This window comes from Rhamphochromis longiceps, linkage group LG1 (genome assembly GCF_057381845.1).
Source record: "Rhamphochromis longiceps isolate RC_006_pf linkage group LG1, R_longiceps_female_GT1.1, whole genome shotgun sequence".
Lineage (NCBI taxonomy): Eukaryota > Metazoa > Chordata > Actinopteri > Cichliformes > Cichlidae > Rhamphochromis > Rhamphochromis longiceps.
This window is the reverse complement of record NC_140557.1, coordinates 31,993,876-32,011,426: the sequence shown is the minus strand read 5'-3', so window position 1 is coordinate 32,011,426 and position 17,551 is coordinate 31,993,876. Positions and strand designations below refer to the sequence as shown.

The 17,551-nt window shown below is 40.1% G+C and overlaps 1 protein-coding gene across 2 annotated transcripts in view; it reads right to left on the bottom strand.

Annotated features, from left to right (window-relative positions):
* Nucleotides 1-3,965: 3,965 nt before the first annotated feature.
* The window catches only part of tspan4a (tetraspanin 4a), a 201,212-nt gene continuing 187,626 nt past the window's right edge, over nt 3,966-17,551 (bottom strand). For both annotated transcript variants that reach the window (XM_085407106.1, XM_085407099.1), the window contains 2 exons: nt 12,971-13,054; nt 3,966-4,420 (listed from right to left, as the gene is read on the bottom strand). In XM_085407106.1, the coding sequence (XP_085263232.1) occupies nt 4,352-4,420; nt 12,971-13,054 (153 nt within the window). In that variant the 3' untranslated portion in view covers nt 3,966-4,351. The remainder of the gene's footprint in view (nt 4,421-12,970; nt 13,055-17,551) is intronic.

Genomic DNA, 17,551 nt, shown 5'->3' with positions numbered 1-17,551 from the left:
AATTGCAGGTTCTGAGCCATTACAGGCAGGGAGCGGGAATTTTAATATCCAAATTGTTTGTTGAAATAAGGTTTCAGCCGTGGCTGCTTTCTTTCACCGAAGGACCGAGGACTATAATTTTCATGTACTGTTTGCATTCATTGTTGGTCCAATAAAACCTACAAAAACAAGGTAATAAAGGTCCAATGTTTATAACTGACAAAGCTGAAATCAATGTGTAAAAAATCTAGGGATATTTGTTTTGATATTAGTGAGCTGAGGAAATTCCCACACATGTCTAACCAATTTAACAACATCTTCGTTCTTGTAAGAGCAAGTCAGGCAAAATGTTAAGGAGCGGCTGTGTGCAAGCAGGAAAAGGACCCAAAGTGCAGACTCCGGAGACAGACGTGAACTCAAAACAGCTTTAATGCTGAACTCAAAAAATGTAACAAAACTGAGACTCCAAAAACCAAACTCAGGCAAACAGACAGAACACACAGCATCGTAAATGGTAGATCACAACACAGGCAAACTGAAACACAGGGCTTAAATACACAGAGGAGTAATCGGGGAATGGGTAACAGGAGGGAAACACAACTGGAGCAAATCAGGCCTAACGAGACAAAGGAAGCACAACCAGAAGCATTTACATGAGACAAGGACTTTCAAAGTAAAACAGGAAACATAACACAGACTGAACTTACAGACATAGACTCACAGGCAGGCACTGCAACAGAGGGAACAGAGACGTGGGACCAGGGCAGACACAGAGACATAAACCATAAGATAGAACTCTAACAAAGAAACCAAAGACTAGAAATGATAAATGATATAATAAACTCAAAACACTGGGTCAACGACCCCGGCATCCTAACACACAAAAAAACAAACAAACTCAAATACAAGCCCAAGATATGAGATCTTACTGTGGTCCACTGTTTCCAAAACCGCAAAATTTTCAAACTTACATAACACAGAATCCCGAACCGCTGTGTGCTGACACCATTCTGAGTCTCCTTGTATTCTCATATGTATTAAATTTCTTATTGAAATGTCACATTTGCGTGTCTTTGACATCCTGTCAGTATTATCGGTGTCCTTGCTGGATAGTTAAGTTCAATTACATGTTCTAGAAAAATGGAAGTGCTTGTTGAAAGTGTGCTTTGTATGAGATTTACTTGAAAATGCTTCAGTTTAACAGGGATATACCACATGAATAATAAATGTGTGAATGTGTGAGTGAAAGCTGCTTCTGTCTATGTGGGCCATGGGATTGACTTGTGATTGTTCCATCGTGTTTCCTGTCTTTCACACATTGCATGCTTGGATCCAACACCGCTACTGGAGTGCATACTTTTGACATAGTTCTCATGCACTATTTATGTGTGAAAAGCAAGCAGCAACCTCCAGGGCTGGAAAAACAAAAGCTGCAGTTCCTCTAATGGCCACTAGAGGCTGACTCCAAAAGCAAGTGAGTCAGTCATCATAGACTTGCATGCTGTTACAGCATGCTGCAGAGATAATTTTGGTCTCTGTGGCTAATTTTCTTCTTCATAATGACTAGCAATGGGGATTTTGTTAGAACAGAAAGTCAGGATTATGTCTTAGGGCTCATCTCCCCTAATTAGAGACATTGAACTGAACCTCTAATATGGTGCTTATCACTCTTGCCCAGATATTGGGTCCAAAAGTCAAATGTGGTGATGGCAAAAATGCTAATCTTGAGGCTTCAAAGTGAGGAGGGATCACTCAGTGATATCCTAGCTAATAATGTGTAAAACCCCATCTTTGCTTTCAGAACTGTCTATATGCTTTGTGGCATCTATTCCACAAGAGGCCGGAAACAATCCTCACCAGTCTGAAGTGATGTGAGCTTTGTATCATGATACGTTATCCTGCTGGAAGTAGCCACCAGAAGATGGTACACTGTGGTCCTAAAGGTCTGGCCACGTGCAGCAATGAGATTTAGTCTTTGGTGTTTAAACACTGCTCAGTTACTAACCTGGGCCCAAAGTGTGCTAAAGGAAATATCCCCACCACCAATACACCAACAGCAGCCTGGATTGTGGATACAAAGCAGCATGTATTCCTGCTTTCATGTTGTTTAGACTAAAATTCGTACCAGGCAACATTTTTCTGTCCACCCTCCTATTGTCCAATAGGAGATTGTTCTGTTCTTAGCTGCCAGGAGTGGGACTTGGGGTGGTCCTTTGCTGCTGTAGCCAAGCTGCTTCAATGTTCTGTTTTCTGCATTCAGAGATGCTATTCTCCATACCTTGGTTATAATTTGAGTTAGTTTAGCTTCTTTATGAGCTGGAAGCAGTCTCGCTTTTCTCCTCTGACATCAACAAGGCATTTTTGCCCAGACGACTGCCTTTCACTGGATATTTTCTCTTTTTCAGACCATCTCTCTAAACTCCAGAGAATGCTGTGCCGGAAAAATCCCCGTATATCAGCAGCATCTAGCACCAAGGACCATGCCACGTTCAAAGTCACTTAAATCACCCTTTCCCCATTCTGATGATCACTTTGAATTTCAGCAGGTCACCTTGACCCTGTCTGCATGCCTAAATTTATTGCTGCCATGTGATTGGCCGGTATATATATATATATCAGTAATCAGTGAATATTGCTGTACATTCATATCAATTGGTAAAATAGCAAGAATTGTAGTATTTACATGCCATTTATGTGAACTTGGGGCAAGTAATGCACGCTCAGGTCCATTACATGGATGCAAATGGAAGAATGAAAAGCGAGCCATGACAGGACACCCAGTTCTGACATGCATTAAAAGGTCCACAATATACATTTTTGTCGCCGTATTACTTAAAGATTTTATTTCTTCTCAGAGCCTTAATGCTATCTTTAAGTTCAGCTTCTTCCTCTCTGTAAAATAGTGCCCGTTTATGCCTCTCAGGTGCAACCATTATCTGCAACTCTCTGGTGGGAAAGTGGTTTAACACTAAAAGCTGTTTTGAAGATATCTCCAGAATCGTTAAAGGCTCTGTCAGTTTATTGCATTTCCTATTTCCAACATTCCCATAATCCTGTACATATATGGTAAAAGAAACACTTGTGTATATGTCTGAAAATGGTCCATTTGGATTCATATGAAAACAGTAATGAGGCCTGTAGCTCTACCTAGCTGCTGACTGTAATTTCTTGGGTTGATTTCAGGAGGGCTATTTCCACATATTTGATAATGTTAGAACTTTTGCCCTTTGAGGTCATGACTTTGTAATTAAAGAAAATAAAAAGAAGCAATGGACCAGAAATCACAATGAAAGCAAAAAAGACTTCCAGCACCTGCAGCACTTTAAATTACAGATGAAAACAAGTCTTAAAGCGTTTTCCCCCTTTGGGGTTATTTAATCAAAGGTTGTCTCTGGTGTACACACTCGGTGTATTTCTTGTATTATAGTCGACGGTCCAAGGTGAGGAGAAAAAAGGAACTTAGGGAGTCATAAAAGGGCGAGAGGAGACTTTAAAGATGAGTCTTTGTCATTGGTGCGTTGATTGGTGCTGGAAGGGAAATTGCCCCAGGGCAGTCTCAAGGCTCCTTCTACTGTACTGTTCATTTAAATTCCTCCTTTTATTCCCGTGTCTCATGAAAAACTCCAGCCAATAAAAAAATAAAAAAGTCACAAGCTTCAGACTTGGTCACAGGTTTCATTAAAGTATCTAATTAATGCCTGATTAGTTAGGCGCTACAAAATGTTTTAATGCCGTGGCAGAGAGGCCAAATTAACAATTTTACGTGGCATTTTTTCCCTTTTATCCATTATTGCTCATGTTTAGTATCCAGGATACCAGGCAGAAAAAAGCATGACTACACATTAAACCAGAATGGTGTTTTCTGTTAAGGAATGACAAGATAAGGTTGAGCCAAAACATTTAATACACATCATTGCAGGAGACATGCACTTAAAGCACTTTACACAGTGCACACTGCTCAACTGTAGCTCTCGTTTTGAAAACACATACAAACCATAAAATAATTTAAAACCGAAACACAGATTTTAAAAAAGGGGTTACACTGGATTTTGTTTTGTTTTCTTTTTTATACATGTTCGTAATACTGTTTCATAAAATGTATCACAGAAATTAGCTTTCGACACAGAGCAAACCATAGGAACTCAGGTATTACACTGACACTGTGCTTGTTGATAGTTAGCAAGAAAACTGACCGGTGACATCCAAGAGCGAATGTCACAGAGAGGACAACCGCTGGAAAGAAGAGGGGGAAGGGGGAGCAGGTGGAGAGGCAGGGAGAGAGGAACGAGGAGAACAGGGTGGGTCTATGGCCGTTCCTCTCTGATGAATAACAATCCAAGTGCGCCAAAGGGTGGAAGGGAAGGGTCGATCGCTAGGCGTAGAAGGTCTCCACTTTCACTGCCTGACAGAACATTGTCATGGAGAAGACCAGACCCAGGATCTGCACAAACACAACAAAAACAGGCCGGCCATTAAAGGGTTCAGAGATCTGGGAGTGAAATATAAAAGGAACTTTTCATCTCACTTTTTGGATCGCTGTGTACCTGCTCAACCATACATGACAAAAAGATATTCTCCCACTGTTACAGCGAACTCTTAGTGTAGCTAACTTAACTTATTGGACAAAGGATGGTGAAGACAGAGCTGCTAGGGAAGAGAGAACGATCACAGATCACCTAGAGGGTTCCTGTGACAGAGAAGGATGCTAGTAATAGACTGAGGAGGCAGATGTGATGATTCGCTGTGGCGAGCAGCTGAAAGAAGAGGAAGTGTATCTCTGATAATGATAAGGAGACAGTCCCAACACTCAAATAAGTGTAAGATATGTTGGCTAAATATTCTGCTTTATCTTTTTTAAGTAAGACAAAAACAGAGGTTGAAAGTCAATATCACATATCGGTTATAATATGCTTATTCAGGCACCTTTTCCACTCACTGTGTGCTTTTACACCTCTCTACATTTAATCATTACTTATTATTAATCTCTGGCTCGCTTCCACAGCATGTCTTTTGTGCTGTCTTCCTCCCCTCACCCCAACCGGTCACGTCCAGTGGCCGCCCCTCCCTGAGCCTGGTTCTGCTGGAGGTTTCTTCCTTTTAAAGGCGAGTTTTTCCTTCCCACTGTCGCCAAAGTGCTTGCTCATAGGGGGTCACATGATTGTTGGGGTTTTCTCTGTTATATTATTGTATAAAGTGCCTTGAGGCGACTGTTGTTATGATTTGGTGCTGTATAAATACAATTGAATTAAATTAAAAATGATCACTTTTATTCTTCAACACAGTCTGAGCTCTCTTAGTCAAGTTTTGTCATTTCTTTAAGTAGTCTTCAGGATGTTGGTTGACTTTTTGTTCAGTTCTTTTTCAACACAATCCCACACTCCTTCAATAATCTCGAGTGTCGAGCTCTGGGAGGCCAATCCATGACTGATAGTGTTCCACTGTGTTTTTCTATCCAGCTATGCTTTTATTGTGATGGCAGTGTGTTTGGGATCATTGTCATACTGAAAAATGAAGCTGCTGCCAGATGGTATTGCACAGTGAATGAAAATCTAACAGTACTTATCTGCAATCAGAATTCAGTTTTGAAGAGATCATCAACACTACTGGCTGAAATGCTTCAGAGAACAGCTTAGTTGAAAGTCCAGTGTCAGCTATGTGTCAGATTTCTGCTGGATTTTTTACTATTCATTTAGGATTAATTATAAAGGACACACTGCATGCCATTCTAAGATATTTCAAGTTTCCAGCTATTAGCTATTTGGGAATCTCATTGTTGGAGTTGAAAATACTATTTCAAGTCTGTAAAACTATGCTATCTTTGGTATTTTTCATAGATTCAGCTAAAGAAATGAGAACAGATTATAATTTTTTGTGACCTGCTGCTAGTAACAAAGTGCCCAAAGATACAATTTAAAATGAGTTGTCTGTTATTTGTAGACACAGCACCATCCCCTGAGTTAGATGACTTATTTATTCTTAAATGTTCGTCTAACAAAAAACATTGCCCTGAAAATGGTCAGGTATAAGGACTGGACTCAAAATGAGTACAAAGAATAACTATAATAGAACAATGACTCGAAAGTTTGGCTCCTTGTGGGCAAAATATAAAGAAATAAGAGGTGGCTCGACACGTTTGTACATGATATCTATGATGCAATACATCATACAATATGTATCCATAGAGTCGTTATTTTATACAATACAATCTACAATTATAGTAACACAAATGATACTAATAACAATGAAACATCACAATAATTATGATGCGTTTGATACCAGTAAAAAGTAACGATCAATTTACAATTCACTGACACTGGTATAAAGTGTTATGCAACCTGAGATCACACACATTATCCCACACAGACTCATTATGATGCATTATAGATATGGCTGAACCTGTGTGGTCCTTTACACAGCGATAAAGCCAGTCAGCGGAAAGTTATTCAGCAAATTTAGGCAGTGCATTTGTTCTCAGCCTTGAAAGAAACTTTGAAAAAAAACTTTCAAGTTAGGTTTGAAAACCTCTGAAGTGATTCATTATTAAAGGACATAGTTCTACTTCTGATGACTTTGTTCTTGTACCACTAAAATCAAACTTGTGCATCTCAATGGTTCTCCACTTTTTTCAAGGTGTAACACATCACTTGAGGATGCAGTCTGTTAATTAAGTGGCAGTTGTCTTCTATAATGAATTCACTAAGTGTGAATTCACTTTAGAGCGGGAAACTGGCATCTAAAGTAAAATATCAGTGGATTCACTGGGTAAAAAACCTCACTTTTGAATGAGACTGAGTTGGAAAGACTTGATGATATTCGGGCACTGTTAGCGCTCGGTTATTTGTGCAGGTTTGCACAATTTTTCAAGTTTTTGAATCATTCACTTGGTAGTTATAGAGCCAGTATGCTTCTCATCTGCATGCCAATAAAAAACTAGTTAAAGTAAACAAAGGTGCCTTAATTTAAAGTTAAAGACTAAAATAAATTCTCGTGTTTCTATGTAGGAGGACGTCCACATTAAGCCAGGTAAATTGTAAATGTGTCTCTTTCTCTCTGTTTCAGCTCTCCGCCCAGACATTCAGACTAAAAGAGCCTTTTTCTCCCCTGAAAACAGACCTTTTACTAAATTGGTCTCTGGAGTGTTTAAAGCTTAAAATGCCAGAAAAGTCGTTTCATTGTGCACGGGGGACAAACAGAGATGTTGCAAAATGGTGGCATTCAGACATTTCACTGTGGACACAGAAATGACACCGCAATGCTAATGTGCGCGCAAATCACTTTGGCACACACACACAAAAAAACTGCTTTTCAGATTTAAATGGCTCAATGCAGATGCAATCCAAGTGTGCATTTGCCTGACTGCGAGTGAATTAAATGATGCAGCTCCATTAACATAGTTCGAACTTTTTAGAATAATAAATCAACATCGTTTCATTATACAGAACTGGCCCTTATTGTTTCTGATTTGTGGGAGAGTCATAATTCAGTGAGCTTGCTTAATGGCTGCTGTTACCAGTATCTGTAACCCATTTTAAAACGTTCCTGTAGACCCTGCTGTGTCGCACGCACCGTAGGAAACCCTGATTAAACACTTCTCTCGAGCCTTGACCATAAAACTTCCCTAAAGGTATCTTGTTTGCCGGAATATGAAATGAATTCCTTCCAGGTGTAATTTTGAAAAATTTCAAATGTCAAAATACTGAAATAATTTCTCATTGTGTTGCTGGGAAGAAAAAAAAAAAGTGCACTAATACTTTTAGATTTTTTACACCCTGCAGAACTATTGTGGAATTGGATTACTAGAAGATTGCAGTGTTGCTTTCCTCTCTTGCCTTTCCAATACCACAATTATCCGTAATTGCGTAGGAAGATGGAGACGTGTGCGAACGCTGACAGGGTGATGTGAAGATTTCAGGCAAATGCACGGAACACATGATAGCCCAACTCAAAAGGAACGATGAGTGCTCCTCTGTGTACTAGTGATAAGAGCAGCCATCTCTTTCTTAAATTAGAGGCAGAAATGAGCACAGCTTACGCCGTGAAATTACACTGAAGATAAAATTTGATGGAAAACTGTTCTTGAGACCACTAATGCACGCCCTGCACAATCATTTCCGCCCGATTGTGTTAATGATGCAGTGCCTCTAATCGCGTTAACTTCAGATGGGACTGGTTTTGATGCTCGGGTGTACTGCATGAAATATTCAAATTGAGGTGCCCTACATTAGGCAGCAAATCTTTTTTTTTTTTTCAGTTTATTTATTTATTTTTAGTTGACTGGAGGCAAGTGTCTGATAACACCGATTTTCTCTGATAACCATGCGGAGATTGTAATCTGGTAGTAGTCGTGCACTCGCTCAACAGCAGGGAGACAAACAAGAATCACACAGCTTCCTGTGGCGTTGGCTTTGTGTTCATGGCTGCAACCAAATTGTACAACAACAACAACAACAATAAAAAAGAAAAACTCCAGAAAACCCTAAGAAGGCTGAGTTTTCAGCAGCTTTAGCCCTCCACTGATTGACTGACTTTCTGATTTCTGCTTTATTATTCAACCCGAGAAGGACGCGACTGCTCATTCACATTTCAACATTTTTGTCAAGACATGTCAGCAAACTGGGGCATTAGGAGAAACGCTGTGGAAGCATCAAAGCTGGCATGACTTCTCCACCGGGAATCTTAAATGTCTGCACACATTTTCATTTTCGTCCATGCACTCATCGAGGTGCTGCAGTCTAAACAGCCCGGTGGAGACGGACCCTGCCTGCTCTGCAAATAAGACAATTCTATGAATTCATGTCTAGGAATTATTTTTTGTGACAAAAGCTGTGACCCCTTCTCACTTAAGGGTATATAAAAGTTTAACATCTGCCTTAAATTGTGCATGTGAGCCTGCTTGCACTCAGCTCAAGGGTCTCCTTAAACGTTTATATCAGATGGAAGGCAGTACTCAAAAACCTGAAGGTGCTCTGCTCATCAGCTAAGTATGCCAAACCTTTATGTAAATGATCTCTGAACCACATCATCTTAATATGTGAACAACAGGAAGTGAAGCTGAGACACATTTTAAGCCACAGAGCGACATGAAGAAAGTTTTAACCGCTTGCGACAGAGGAAAAGTTTGTTTTTGGTTCATCTTATATTGATTCTGTCGTCTGACCTCACTGCAGGATTTTTTTGGTGGGCCACTGGCAGTCTGTGCCGTCTCCAATTTATCTTCTGACACAGGTTAAAAATAAATAACTAAAATAAAGAAGTGCTTCAAAGATGTATGGTTCTGAAATGGGAATCTCAGCAAATTCTTTAAACTGGAAGCTAAATTATATTTGATATTTCTGTTCAAAGACAATCATTTAGACATTTCCAAGCTCCCTGCTGTCTGTAACATCCACTGTGTTCAAGGAACAAGAGAAAACTAGAAAATCCACTTACGTTAGTCAATCTATGCTCCTGTTACTGTATTTGTCACAAATTCAATTCTGTTCTATTTATATAGCACCAAATCACAACAGCAGTCAAGTCAAGGCACTTTGTCATAAGATAAAGAGAGAAAAGCCCCAACAATCAGATGACCCCCAGTGGGCTTGCACTTTGAAATAGCAGGAAAGAAAAACTCCCTTTTAAGAGGAAGGACCAGGCTCAGGGTGGGGGATGGGTAAGAGGCGGGACAAAAAAAACACACTAGGGAAGCGAGCAAACAACTAATGTTTAAGTGCAGAGTGCTGTGTGAACATATGAGAGTAGTAACAAGAGTAAAGAAGAAACACCCCCAGCAGCCATTGCAGAGTAACTGAGGGATAATTCAGAGTCCAGTCGTAACTATAAGTTTTATCTAAAAGAAATGTTTCAACATTAATCCTAAAAGAGAGTGTGTCTGTCTCCCCAATCCAAACTGGGAGCTATTTCCAAAGAGGGGCCTGAAAGATGAAGGCTCTGCCTTCCATTTTACTTTTAAATACTCTGCCTCTGAGAGTGAAGTGCTCTGTTTGGATAATAAAATACTATGAGGCCATTAAGATATGATAAGGCCTAATTATTCAAGACCTTGTATGTTAAGAGAAGGTTTTTAAATTCAATTTTGGACTTAACAGTGTCGCACGCACCGTAGGAAACCCTGATTAAACACTTCTCTCGAGCCTTGACCATAAAACTTCCCTAAAGCTAACTTTTGTGCACAGCCAAGATGGATGAAAATATGGTTTGTACACTCTCATAATTCAATTTTAGTCAACATGGTGTCTTAAAATATAAGTACCTTTAAAATTTCAGTTGCCTGTGTTTATATGAACTACTATTATGATAATCCCTCATTTATCCGAACTGTCTAGTCACTGGTTTGTTGAATTTATGGATATATTTGGGTTTATGTATAAGCAGATTCTAGGTTTTAAGTTGCTTTACTGTCACGATTCTCTGTCTCTAATGCTATGAGTAAAAAAATATCTTCTGGGGTTTATCTAAACCTCATCCACTCCTAAAATGTTTATTCCTAAAGTGCCTCCTAAAACACGCTGCACTTTAAGGGGTTTTCAGACATCTCTCTCGAGCTGTGTGCAAGCTGTGTGTTGCTAAATAAAGAGATGTCTGCGAGCCTTTAAAAAAACTATGCAAATCTTGCCAAACTGCAGCCACTGATGTGAATAATATCCACTGATGATTAATGAAAAATCTTGTGTAACATAAGCAGGCAAGCCTTTTGTTAGATCAAGCAGTAATATCATTAATATCGGTTGTGCTCCATCAGTTCATCTAATGTTTACTAACATCAACTATCGTAAATAATTATATGTACCCACAGACTGTAGATAAAAGATGGAGGTCTATAAACATGGAGCCAGTGGAGAACTTCCTTATGTGGCTTTGTGGTTGGTAAGAGCATGCAGTGCCTTCGGTTTCTCAAATCAATATGGTAACAGCCAAAATGCTGTAGCAAAGTCCACTGTTTATACTGGACTGAGATCTGGTGAATGTGGATGCCGAGAAACCAGTTTGGAATGATCTGAGCTTTATCCTACAGGGAGGAGCCATCGGAAGATGGGTACGCTGTGGTCATTAAGGAAAATGAGTGATCGTCATTTGGTTCGAAGGAGCCCAAAATATGATTTCATGATGTTTACACCAAATTCTAACCCTAACAAACTGAACTGTGTTCCAATCCTCCATCCGGTCGTTAAGTCTGACGTCACTAGCCGTGTCTGGGCCTAAACTCCGCTGCGGGTCCATATATCAAACGATCACTATGGCATTACTGAGAGTTGAAAAACTGTCTAAAGTCTTTCATCTTTAATAAAATGATCAGCGTTCTGCTCTACCAGGTGTAACAATTGAGTTTAACATCCAGGCATCCATGAAAACGGAATTTATGACATTTAACGGAGTTAGAAGTTAGCAGGGAGTTAGCTCGCTAGCTTCTATCTAAATACAATATAGCATGTCCTGACTGCGGGGTTTTGGAAACAAATTAAAACGTACAGCTCTGTTATCACTTCCAACATAAATGAAGACAGAAAACTAAACAGCAGTGACGTTTGTAGGGTTACTGAAGTTTGGCTAGCTGATATATAATGATGTGCTACGTGACCGCTAGCGACACAGCTATGTTAGCATAATATAAACAAGCTAACTTTTTTTCCACTCGATAAAAGTTAACGTGAGTGTTCTCGGTGGTCAGGAACAAATGTAATCGCATGGCAGGATGCTGTAAAAGGACCAAACTTCAGCCAGGAGAACAACTGAGATAATCCATCCACAATACGAGGTTAGTCATTCATATACTGCTGCATGGGCTGGGCTGTAGTTACATCCTAAGGTTTTAAAAACTGAGCTCTAATAAATGATTAGCGGTAATAAAAGCCGAGGGAGGTCAACAGTGATCACTGACTGTTTTAGGAGCTTTTTGAGATTAAATAGAAGAAAATATAAAACATTAAACATGTTAACAACACAAAAGCCATATTAAACGCAGACTACTTTAGGCCCGGAAGTAGGATTCGTCACGTCATCACTTAATGACCGGATTGCCCAGTTTTGGTGAGTTTGTTTGTAAACTGCAGCCTGTGGTCTTCTGCTGCTGAAGCTCATCTGCTTCAAGGTTTGATGTGTTGTGCATTCAGCGATGCCCTTCTGCATGTCTTGGATGTAATAAGTGGTTTTCTGAGCTACTGTTGCTTGCCTTTCAGCTTGAAGCAGTCCACCCATCCTCCTCTGACCTCGGACGTCAATAAGGCTGTGTGTGAAAATCCCACAGGAATCACTGAAATCACTTTTCTTCCCGATTCAGACGCTCGATTTGAACCTCAGAATAGAGTTTGCTGAGTTGTGGCGATGTGATTGGTTGATTACATATCTGTGTTAACGAGCAGTTGAACAGGCGAGCGTGGAGTCTATGATTACACCACAAGTCTCTGCACGTTCTGTTAGATATTCACTCGGTTTTTCACTTGTAAAATTCTTACTTGCAATTATTTAAACCGTAAATAACTCCTTGTGTTGTACTGTACCACAGATTATTTACGACAAGACCGGAAGCTCTTCATTCTTCGATCTAGTTTTCATTTTGCTCTGTGTAGGTTTATCACGTAGGATGTTGCATGCAGGGTTTTCAAGGGCACTGAGACTCTAATGGGTGACTAAAAATCAGCCTACAGCCACACAGGAGCCTCGTGTGATCGATGTTCTCAGGCAGAGCATATTTCTCCACCCAGATTGTGAAACCACATCACGTATCACTTGGCTGGAAAGGAGATAAAAGAATTTTATGGAAAGTCAAACCTCCCTATGTGGTCTTCAGCAGTAACACGAGGCTTATATGGGCTCAAGCTGTCCACAAAAATCCTGCGTTCCTACGCTTAATGCAAAGGAAACAGGCAGTATTAGATTTATTTATCTCAAAGTAGGAGCCTTTTTCTGAAGCAGTGCCATAGATAGCAAGGATGGAGCTAAAGGGTCTTGGGGGAAAAAAATAAAAATCACACAGCTTTCCAGCTGTAATTACCTGAGTAAGTGCTGTGCATAGTGCAAAGATCCAAAGTGCCACCAGGTTCTCATTAAGCCAGTCCTTTACCCGCTCGTAGCACGGCTGCGGAGACACACAGAAAAAAAATATGCACATGATGAGCAAACATTAGCCCCCAAAAGTAAACTCACTATTAAGATGTCTTGTAATAAATACACAGGTGAAGGAACCCTTACAACGACTCTTTTCCTACTGTATAAAGAAACCATGATAGAAAATACTCCTAAGCTAAAGGATCCCATGTGGCAACATCCTTATCTACTAATCCTTTCTCTCTGACCTAATATTCTTTGGGAAAACTTTTTAAATTCGAAGCCCTGCTGTCTCTGTCTCCCTTCAGCAGTACAAACAGCAGTAATGTGAGTACAGGAGCAGCACATATGCCGTCTGTATCACTTCGACATGAGAAGGGCCTGAATTTTTCATGTCTGACGTTGCTTGAATTTATTCTGAAGGCAAGTTGACAGAAAAAAAAGGAGAACCCTCTCTCTACCCTCTCACTGCTTCGCCGTTTTTTGTTTTTGTCTCCAAGACAGTTTCAACATCCAGACTAGATTTAAAAATCACTTTTGAATGTACAATCTTTGTGTACCTGAGAGGCAGGAAGAAAAGAAAGTTAATTATTAGTCTTAGTTATTCTGATGCTCAGAAGTTTACGCAAGTAAAGAGAAGGAGATGGATTATCAAAAGCAAAGGAAGTGGCTGTCTCTGTGCAGATGAAAGCGGACATCAGAAGTAATGGAGTGGCATTTGCAATGAAAGCTATGTGACACACGGGCACTGCAGACATTTTAAAGCCGGGTGGTGAGCTCTGTGTGTGTCAATATGATAGATACACAGGAGAAAAGCCTGCCTGACACACTGTAGTAAAAGGGTAAGTGCTATCATAACAGGCTACAGTGCTGTTCTAATTTAATTATTCATTTCTGCAGACTTAACTTCCTGATTGTGCTATTTTATAAATGTCCTTACATCAAGGAGCTGAGTCAGAGCCAGAGAAAGCAAACACAATCAACTCTGCATTTCACTGGTACCGAAAAATATATTTTTTTTTTCCTTGGTGTGCGGCAAAAGAGTTCTCGGCTGGATCAATATGGAAAGTCATGCAGTAAGCCAAAATTTCAGACTGCCCGAATGTAAACCCCTTGGACCAGAAAGCTGCATCTGAAAATATATAAATTCATATTTTTATTGTCTGACATCCACTGCAGACTCTCATAAAACCTAGGGGGGGGGGAAACCCCACGTTAGTAAACCTGAACCTGCCATGCCAGACACTAAACCCATCAACAACGTTCCAGGGCAAGCTAAAAAAAAATGTAAAAGAAACCGCAATCAATGTCTTTGCAACAATTCTTTGGCTATTGTAGCCACTACTTAGTGGACTACACCACGAATTTCACTTTCCTTGCTCTTAATGTGGGATTTGGCAGCTTTGTGGCTGCTTAGTTGGCCAACACAGAGGAGGATTTAGCAGGTAAAGTTATTAGAATAGAAAACTATGACTGCTCAGCTTAAAAAACACTTATAAGTCCAAAAATCCTTTATTGCAAATTTAAAGCCCCATTCAACACATTTAAGAAACACTGTGCATAACAAGCACAAGTACCACACTGTCTTAAGTAACAGCAACAGTTTAGTTTAGAAAAATCCTTACAGTGGCACTGAACTGTAAGGCTGTGACCTGTACAGTCATTACTACCCATGCTGTAGTGGCAGGCCTGTGATATTGCCTGTGGGGATGGATGAGTGTGCCTGTGAGAGGCTCTAATGAAGAGTCTATGGATAGTGTGTGTGTGGGCAGTCGTGATAACGAGAGCATTGTGAGTAAAAAGAGCTGGACTGGAAAAGTGATGCGTGTGTGATCACAAGTCATTGCATGAAAGTCCTGCCAAGGTCCACGTCACCTGCATTTTCCACTCATCCTGGTTCATGAATATCATCCATTTCCAGCGAGCGCTGCAGCAGGTTTACATTGATGTTGACAGACAGTCTCTTTTTCACAGCTCTGGCCTTTTCAAGAATTCTGTGGTGTTCAAGTGGTAGGTGTTAACTCTGAACTCTGTCTAAAAGTGCAGCGTGTGCCGAATTTGCACTTTCCGTCCTGGTCTCAATGGATTCTCATGAATCTTGTTTTGGACTGTACTTTCCCCTGGACCGCCTCCACCTTCATCTCTGCATCATTTTCCTCACTGTGAAAAGATGCTCTAACGTGTCAGTTAAAAAAGGACTCAGCTCAAATACGAACTAGATGATGTACAGCTGGGTTCAGACTTCAACTTCTGTCCTTAAAATAAAATCAACAGACTCTAACTGCCTTTCAAAAATTCTTTAACAGGGTAGAAAAAAAAAAGAAGAAGAAATGCACATCTATTTTCAGTACATCTCTCAGGTACCCAAACATACTCTATGAGTAGTTTTCAATTTCAGTTGATTTTTAGTCAGTGGCAGGATTATTCCTTTGCTTACCAAACACAAATGAACTCACTTGTACACCTCAGAAATGGTTCAATTTACCATATTCTCAAGTCGATCTAAGAATACAAAAAACAGTATATACACATTATCATGTGCCAGCATGCTACGCCTGGCTGAAGTTAATCGAGGCCAGCCTATCGGCATGCTGGATGCTTGCATGCGTATCTGAGCTGTAGCTGCAGCCTTGCATGTCGACGAGAGCAGCATCTTTGATCTGATTGTTCTTGGTGGAAATCTTACTGGACTTAGGAACCGAGACGAGGTGCTTCAACCTGACCTTGTGCCACTCTTATGGTTGCACAGCGATGTCACGGTAGCACAGGCCTTTTTGGATTGGGAGTATATCCAGACACTTCCTCGGCCACTATTTAGTCTTCTGTTGATATATATGATATTTTTGTATTTTCAGCATAAAAGTGATAAAAAAAAAAAAGTGATTTTCACAGTAAAAAAAAAAAAAGAAGATTTCTACATATTATGACTGTAAAAGTTGAACTGATGTATTTTTGATTGATTTATGGCTATTAAATGTTTCTGCAATGGCGATATACCATTTTGCATTTTATGGTCTAACACCGTTCCCATTGAATTCTCACCGTAATTTTAGAAATACTCTTTACAGCCAAACAGAGAAAGTTTGGCAGTTGCACAAACAAGTGGTGAAAAAGTTTGCTTGCTGTAATTTTTCCTTCCCTTTGTACTAGCAAAAGAATATACATATGCATATATATATATATAAATCCATTGCTAGTGTAGAATCATAGATGTGCCAATAACAGGTGTTAGCGGTTACTCAAATATGGCTTCTACCTTCTTTTGGTTCCTTTGGCTTTGAACTTAGTTAAAGCCTCTGCTACTTGTTTCCATTCAGTATTTTTATTCCGTTTGTGATTTTAGACCTCAGACCATCACATAAAACGTGTTTCCTTTTCTGGGCTTCTACAATGATTGTCTGAAGTTCACAATTTGTTGAAATTGCACTCCGGTGCTGTTGTTTCCATTGCCATGTCTAATAACCTGGTGGTGGTGCAAACAGAACCTGTCTATGCCAGCGATTCATTTACTGGCGACGGCCTCTGGGCTGGCCTCGTTGTCCTGTCCTTATTTGCTGTGTCTTTCAATTTCTTACAGGAAATTGGTGGGTGGAGCTGACCTGGTTAGAGATACAGCACACCTAAGCAAGTTGGGCTCAAAAGACTCTAAAGCATGCTGGTTGACTGACTGACATTCACACACTACTGTACACATTATTTACTCTGCATGATTAAAACACTGTGCAGTCTCCTTTATTTGTCACGTAGGTTTGAGTCTAACAGTGACATTAAAGAATCTCTGAATCCATTCATCCACTGGCTTCGGATCAAGCCAGTGGAGTGGATATCTCAGCCTGTGTGGCTGAGATATCTAAAAGATGACCCTGTGCCTTTGTAATTCTGACAAAAGCAGAGTTTATTCAACTCTTCGCCCTCTCGCATAAACAGTTGCAGCTGTGATGTAGTTGTCTACAAAGGTTTTCATAGATCTTAAAAATTTTCAGGGCTTTTAAAATGTGACTGCGTCTTTGTGTGTGAATGCTGTCGAGCCTTTGTTTGAACCTGTCATTCCAACCTCGTTTCTGTTCGCCTGTCAGTGAATGCATAGCGGGATTTTTTTGACATTGTTTGACACCGTGAACACTTAACCGCCAATGACAAGAGCCACAAAAATACAAACCAAGACAAAGCAGCAGACCTTTATTCCTCCAGTATTACATGCATTATTGAAATATTTACTGAACGGTACTAAGAGGCATTTATAAAACTTGAATGTGGGGAAAAGAAACACTCCCATCTGCTCCGAGACACTTGAGCAACGCAAACCTGCCGGTGGCCTTGAACAGCATCTGATTTGTACTTGTCGCTTGGAACCCGACAGAAAAATCACTCGAGTATAAAATGTGTGACTTCACACTGGGAAGCTGTTGAAACTGAATTCAGTTGGACAATACTAACACACTGAGGGCAACATCTGAGTACGCGTTCAATTGAAGCGAGGTATGCAACAGATATCCACATTCAGTGCAGAAGTGAATGCAGGTATTAT